General features: G+C 35.8%; 1 protein-coding gene across 1 annotated transcript in view; it reads left to right on the top strand.

The window, feature by feature from the left end:
- The window catches only part of ADAM18 (ADAM metallopeptidase domain 18), a 168,758-nt gene that overhangs the window by 139,402 nt on the left and 21,367 nt on the right, over positions 1–7,989 (top strand). Inside the window, exon 16 of the mRNA XM_007935064.1 lies at positions 580–769. Within this exon, the coding sequence (XP_007933255.1) occupies positions 580–769 (190 nt within the window). The remainder of the gene's footprint in view (positions 1–579; positions 770–7,989) is intronic.

Raw genomic sequence — 7,989 nt, forward strand, 5'->3', positions numbered from 1 at the left:
CATATGAAATTTCCTAAATTCTCAAGAAAGGAGTGTAGATGTATTGGGGATATCAATATATTGGAGAAAGGTTAGGATCAGAATAGCAATAGGTATAGTACAGAGATATATTGGGGAGAGATCATGTCAGGGACCTCAGGTATAATCCGAAGGAGCTCAACTAACACAGAGAGCAAAAACAATTAGCCCCTCTTAACCAGTGCCAGCTAACAAATGACCAGACTGGCTGACCTATATCAAAGTAGGAACAGGTGATGAATTCTCCCAAAGAATGTGTTAAAATGTGGTGAGTGCTCTAAGACAATGGGAAACTAGAGACCAAATTTGACATTTGTAACAAGATAAGAACTTAGGTCTGTACCTTTAAGTTCAGTATTTACCTTCCAGTTCTTCTACACTGCTAATTATTTGGATTGCATTCAGTTGCTGTGCACCATAAGATAGTGTTTTTATTTTGGATTTCCTTTTTTTTTCACATCAATTATACAATACTTATGCTATTATCCATGTAATTCTCTCTTGAAATCTGGTATCGTTAAAAGACAAAATGATAAGGATTTTTTTGCTTTTCTTTTCCAGGGATGTTCTATGTGGAAAATTAGCTTGTATTTGGCCACATGAGAAGACTTACAAACGTGATGCTAAATCTACAGTTTATTCATATGTTCAAGATCATGTATGCATATCCTTAACCAATGGGTCTTCAGTGAGCTCAGATGGAAGGGACTATGCTTTTGTGGCTGATGGCACTGTGTGTGGTCCACATATGGTAATAAAACATTATTTTATCTTTAATTGTGTTAGATTATGTTAATGATAAGATACTATATTCCATGATGATGATTAAAATCATAATGCATGTATTTGAACTTGGTACTACTACTTATTTCCCATATGAAAAGATGATTTAAACTAAATTTCATATATCCAAGTATATTGTTTAACCTGTCACAGTTCCTAATGTTTGAAGTTATGTATGTCTTTTAAGCATAAATTTCCACTTACTGACAGAAGACATTTCTTTTTTAGATCTTTGAAATCTGATAGTGTTAAATCACAAAATGCTAATATTGAGTTTTCATTTGTTATTGTTTCATGAGCTTATATGTCTAAAGTCATCTGCTTATATGTCTGACTGAAAGATACCTATAAGAAGACTGAAAGAACAAAACAATAAATTGGTATTAGGAAAGTATGGCTATAGTGCATGTACATATTCATATACATATGTATTTTTGTATACATATGAGTACTTATCCTCATGTAGTCATAAAATAGAGTGAGGACAAAAATCTTTCAGAGCTTAATTAGTTAATACAGAAGTATGAGGGCAAACATTCCAGAAAAGACAATAATAGTAGGCATCTGAGATTTAAAGCAGCAATCGTAAATCAGTGTCTTGCATTTCCGTATCATTAAGCACTTACTTGTTTAATTAATAATAAACACAAAAAAACTGAAAGGGTGAAGCAATTAGCAAATTGCTAATTAGCCAATCTGGAGTTAGAAATCCTAATCCCTTAGAAGTTTTGCTTCCTGTGGTAGCCTGCGTCTAAAGTGGCTTCCAATGGTCCCACTTCCTGGTATTCAGTCTTATACATAATCCACCCTTTGTGTGTGAGTTGAGCCTAGTGATTTGCCTCTAACAAATGGAATTCAGCAAAACATATGGAACATCACTTCCAAGATTGTCAAAAGAGAGTGGGACTACTGTTTCCCATGTACTCTCACTTACTTTGTTGAAACAAGATGCCTTGACTGAGAAGCCCACAAGGAAGGTAATTTTGGGCCAGTAGGAAAATGAGGCTCTCAATCTAAATGCATGAGAATAACTGAATTCTATCAAAAACTACAAATGAACTATGAAGTGGCTCTTTCCCAGTCAAGCTTTCAGATGAGACTGCAGTCCTGGCTGACATCGAGATTACATCTTTGAAGAACAGAACTGAACTAAGATATGCCTGGATTCCTGCCTCTTAGAAACTATAGCAAAATAAATATGTGTAGTTTTAAGGCACTAAGTTTTGGAATAATTTCATATGCATCTGTCAATAAATAGTATATAGATGCAAGTACCTAGAAATGTGGTGCTGCTATAACAAATACCTGAAAATGTAGAACCAGAATATGGATGGAGGTTGAAAGAATTTTGAGGACTATGATAGAGAAAGCTCATATTGTCTGGAACAGACTGCTAGTAGAATTCTGGACTTTGAGGACATTGCTGGTGAGCATTCAAAAGGTAATGAAGAACTTATGAAGTTGGAGCAGAGTCCTTTTACTTAGTGGCAGAAAATTCAGCAACATTGCTATTTGTTTGTTGTTGTTATGTGCCAGTGAGTCGGATCCAACTCACAGCAACCCCTCCTTGGGTTTCCAAGGCAGTATCACTATGGAAGTAGATTGCCCAACCTTCTTCCAAGGAGTGGCTGGTGGGTTTGGACTGCAGCCTTCTGGTTAGTAGTCAAGTGCCTTAGGTACTATGCTACCAGGGCTCCTAACAACATTAGACCTACAAAATTCTAGTGATAAGAATCAGGCTGATAGAATTGCTCTACTGCAAACATTGTGCTGCCTTTCATGAATAAATAGAGGATGAACTGACAGCCAACATGGCAAAATCAAGAGCCCAAATGGATTTCTCAAGGCCTTGAAACCAAATCAAGTAACTCCCAATATTCCCTCTGCTTGATTACAGAAATACTACAAATCATTTTTTTTTTTTAATCTCCTTTTTCTCTCATTGGGAATAAGAATTTCTACAGAAATTACCCTATTTGTCTTTGATTTCACAGATCTACAAATGTAGCATCTGCATTCAAAGAAGTATACTACAGGAGCATAATCCATAACTGGAATTAATTTATATGAAGAGATTCTATATTGTGAACTCATGCTATAATGTGTTGAGACTTTCACTAACATGTGAGAGGATGTGTGACATTAGAGAACATAGAGTGGATTGCAGGAGTCGGCTTATAAAGTGACTCCCAATGATCTCACCACCTCATATTCATTCACTATCCCATACCCTCCCTTTGGGGATGTGCCTAATAACTTGATTCAAACAAATAGAATGTGGCAAAAGTGATGGAATGTCACTTCCAAAATTAGATTATAGAAGACGTTAACTTCTATTTTGCTTGCATTCTTTCTCTTGCCTTCTTGAATTGCTTGATTTGATAGAAGAAACTGCCATGTTGGAGAGACATACTTAAAAAGAAATGGAGGATGGCCTCCAGCCAATAGTCATTCCAGAAATTGAAACATGCCCACAAACATATGACTAGTTTCGGAATGCTGACTTCCCTGATTAAAGCCTTTATATGAAACTGGTGGACACTTTAATGCCAGCTTTGTGAGAAATCCTCAAGAAAGGACCTGGCTATGCCATGCCAAGAATTTCTTGCCCACAGAAACTGAAATAGTAAATATGTGTTGTTTTATTCCCCTAGGATAAATGCCCAAGAGTGCAATTTCTGGCTTGCATGATAAGTACTTGTTTGATTTATAAGAAACTTCTATAATCTTTTCCAAACTGGTGGCAACAATTTATTTTCATCAGAAATGCATTAGTGATTAGTTTCTACAAATTCCCATCAGCAATTGGTGTTGCCATTATTATATATTTTTTTAAAATTTTAGCCATGTAATAGACATTACTTTAAGATTTCCATTTTTATTACTCAGGGGATGTGATGGTTATGTTTGTATGTCAACTTGGCTAGGCCTGGTTGAGTGGCTGGGCAGCTGGATGTGGTATTCCCCATGATGAGACTGTTAATCAACTCCATGGTGCAATCTACTGTGAGCAGCTGAGTAGCTGCCTTTGGGTATGTGATCTACATCCTATATATAAGGAGAAGTTTGGGAATGGTCTCTAGCCTTTAGCACACTTGGACCCTGCATGTAGCCATGTCATTGCTCAGCAGGCTGCTATGCTCTGCCGACCTTGGGACTTAAAATGGACTTAAGTTAATGGCCTGTCATGTGGTTTGGTAACATCGGGACTGTGCCTTTTTACTTGTCAACCTTTTGGCTTCTCAGTCTCAGCAGCCAACAGCTGTCTGAGTGAAGAAAAACCTCTAGCTCCAGTGGGCCAGGAGCAGGAGGCAGAGCTGGACCCCAAGGTTTAGGGGCTTTCACCAAGCTCCTAGAGCTTGGCACTTTGAACTTGGACTTAAAGCCTCCAAATTGTAAGAATAAACTCCTGTTTGTTAAAGCCATCCTATTTGTGGTATATTTCTTGTCAGAGAGGCACTAGGTAACCAGAACAGGTGGTATACTTTGTTGAACATGTTTTCATTTCCTTATTTACCAACAGTGTATGCTCCTCAAAGAAATGTCTATTTATATCTTTTGGCTTTTTATAATAGAATATTTTTTTAATATTGAGCTTTGAGAGTTCTTTTCATATCTTAGATGCAAATTCTTTTACAGATATATTGTTTGCAAAGATTTTCTCCTATTGTGTAGCTGTTATTTTCATCCTTTTCAGAGTCTTTCACACAGCAGTTTATATATATATATATATACATGTATATATATACATGTATATATATACATGTATATATATATGTAAATATATATATGCACACACACACACACACACACACACACACATATATATATACACATGTTGTTGTTGTTGTTGTTATGTGCCGTCGAGTCGGACCTGACTCATAGCGACCCCTCCTTGGGTTTCCGAGGCAGTATCACTATGGAAGTAGATTGCCCCATCTTCCTTCCGAGGAGTGGCCGGTGGGTTTGAACCACCAGCCTTCTGGTTAGCAGTCAAGTGCCTTAGCCACTACGCTACCAGAGCTCCCATATATATATACATATATGTGTGTGTGTGTGTGTGTGTAGTGATAGGATAATATCTATATGCCTACAAGGAACTTAATAAGATTATTATTCAAATTGATGCACCAACCACTAAAGCCAAAGATAAAGAAATTAAAGATTTTTACCAAATAATGCAGTCTGGAATTGACCAAACATTCAATAATGATGTATTGATTATTACTGTTGATTGGAATGTGAAAGTTGGAAATAAAGAAGAATCACTGGTATTTGGAAAATATGGCCTTGCTGACAGAAATGACACCAGAGATCACCAGATGATAGAATTTTGTACCATCAATGATTTATTCATTCCCAGTACCTTTTTTTTCAACAATATTAACAGTGGCACCTAACCAGATAGAATACTCAGGAATCAGATCCGCTACATCTGTGGAAAGAGGTGAAGGAGAAGCTCAGTATCTTCAGCCAAAGGAAGTCGAGGAGCTGACTGTGGAACCGACCATCAATTACTCATAGGCAAGATCAAGGTGAAGCTCAAGAAAATTAAAACAAGTCCACAAAATCAAAAATATGACCTTGAGTATATCCTAACTGAATTTAGAGACCACCTAAAGGGAAGATTTGATGTATTGAAAACCAGTGACCAAAAGTGGACAAGTTGTGGGATGACATAAGTGCAAGCTGGATTCAGAAGAGGATGTGGAACAAGAGATGTCATTGCTAATATCAGATGGATCTTGGCTGAAGGCAAAGAACACCAGAAAGATTATTCCTTGTGTTTTATTGACCATGCAAAAAGGCATTTGACTGTATGGACCATAATATTTATGGATAATATTGCAAAGAATGGGATTCCCAGAGCACTTAATTGTGTTCAGGAGGAACCTGTACATAGACTTTCATTTCATCTGAGCAGAGCAAGGAGCTACTGCATGGTTAAAAATTACAAGGGTGTGCATCAGGGTTGTATCCTTTCATCATAGTTACTCAATCTGTATGCTGAGAAAATAATCAAAGAAAACAGATTATATGAGTAAAAATGCAGCATCACGATTGCAGGAAGACTCATTAACAGCCTGTGATATGCAGGCTACACAACCTTGCTTGCTGAAAGTGAGGAGGACCTGAAGCACTTACTGATGACAATCTAAGAGACTACAGTCTGCTCTATGGATTACAACTCAATATACTGACAACTCAATATAGTGAAAACAAAAATCCTCACAATTGGACCAATAAGGAGAACCACAATAAATGGAGAAAAGATTGAAGTCAAATATTTCATTTTATTTGGATCCACAATCAACAATCATGGAAGCAGCAGTCAAGAAATCAGACATCATATTACACTGGGAAAATCATATTATACCAGGAAATGTTGAAAAGTATTTTGTTATTTTGAGGACTAAAGTGTGCTTAACCCAAGCCATGGTATTTTCAATCATCTCATATGTATGTGAAATCTAGACCATGAATAAGGAAGAAGGAAGAAGAGTTGATGCCTTTGAATTGTGGTATTGGCAAAGAATACTGAAAATACCATGCATTGCCAAAAGAATGAACAAATCTGTCCTGGAAGAAGTGCAGACAGAATGCTCCTTGGAAGCACGAAAGGTCAGACTTTGTCTCACCTGCTTTGGTCAGGTTGTCAGAAGGGTAAAGTGGAGGGTCAGAGAAAGAAAGGAAGACCCTCATAAGATGGTTTGACACAGTAGCTGCAATAATGGGCTCAGGTATAACAAGGATTGTGAAGATGGCTCATGACTGGGCAGTGTTTCATTCTGTTGTACATAGGGTTGCTATGAGTGGACACTGACTTGACAGCACCTAACCACAACAACAACAACATATATATTTTACATTTAAGTATGTGTGCCATTTTAAGTGAGGTTTTGTAGAAGTTTGAAATTTAGATAGAGTTTTTGTTTGTTTGTTTGTTTGCCTAAACATGGCAAATTGGCTTAACTTTTTTATCTTTGTCAAAATTAGGCATATTTGTGTTTGTCTATTTTTGGGTTCTTTGTCTGTTAAATTGGTCTATATGTCTATTAATCCACCATTGTGATCTTCTCTTGATAATTTTATCTCTGTAGTTAATATTTAAGGTGAGAGTGATTCTATTTTATTTCTTTTTTTAAAAAAATGTTTCAGTTATTCTATATCCTGTACCTTTCCACATGAGTTTTGGAGTAAGTTTATATTTAACTACAGAAAGGCTTGTTGCAATTTCTAAAGGAATTGTGTTAAAAATATAGATCAATTTTTGGAAAAATATAATATTTATGATATTGAATCTTCCAATCCATGAATATCTTAAGTCTCTCCAATTATTTGGATCATCTTCATTTCTTTCCTGAGTATTTCATAATTCTCAAGACATAGATCCCACATATTTTGCTAGATTTCTACCTAAGTTTTTAGTTGTCTTTGGAGCAGTTAGAAATAATTTTGTGTTTTTAATTTCAGGTTTCATTTTTTTTTTTTTTTCTGCTAGTATATAGGTGTAATTTTTATACATTGAGTTTGTAGCCTGAAACTTTGCTGAACTCATCTGTTTTGGTAGATTCTTGGTATTTCATATATAGACAATCTTATCTGCAAATAGAGACAGTTTTATTTTTTACTTTATAATCTGTATGTCTTTTATTTAATTTTCTTTGCCTTATTGCACTGGCTAGAAGTTCACATACTATGTTGAGGAAGAGTAGTGAAGTGAAACACACTTGCCTGGTTCCAAATCTTAGGGGAAAAACACTCAGTCTTTGACCATTAAATGGGATGTTAGCTAAAGTTTTTTGTAGATGATCCTTATCCACGTGAAGAAGTTTTTCTGTTTTTGTTTGCTGATAGATTCTTATGAGGAATATGTGTTGGATTTTGTCAAATACTTTTCCCATTTCAATTGAAATGAATATGTGATTTTTCTTATTTTTCCTGTTGCTAAGATTATTACATTAATTGATTTTCAAATGTTTAACTAGCATTACATACCTGAAGGATATCCTCCTCGATCATCATGTCCAAATCTTACATGGCAATCCTGGTCATATTTTGTTTAGGATATTGATATTTTTGTTCCTGAGAGATAGTGGTCATATTGTTATTGGTATTAGTGTTCTCTGTATGTCAAGTAGATTCTATTGGATGATTATATTCAGTTTTTCTGCTGCTTTTTTTTTT

This window comes from Orycteropus afer, unplaced genomic scaffold (assembly GCF_000298275.1).
Source record: "Orycteropus afer afer isolate SDZICR_OR568_19922 unplaced genomic scaffold, OryAfe1.0 scaffold00024, whole genome shotgun sequence".
Taxonomy (NCBI): domain Eukaryota; kingdom Metazoa; phylum Chordata; class Mammalia; order Tubulidentata; family Orycteropodidae; genus Orycteropus; species Orycteropus afer.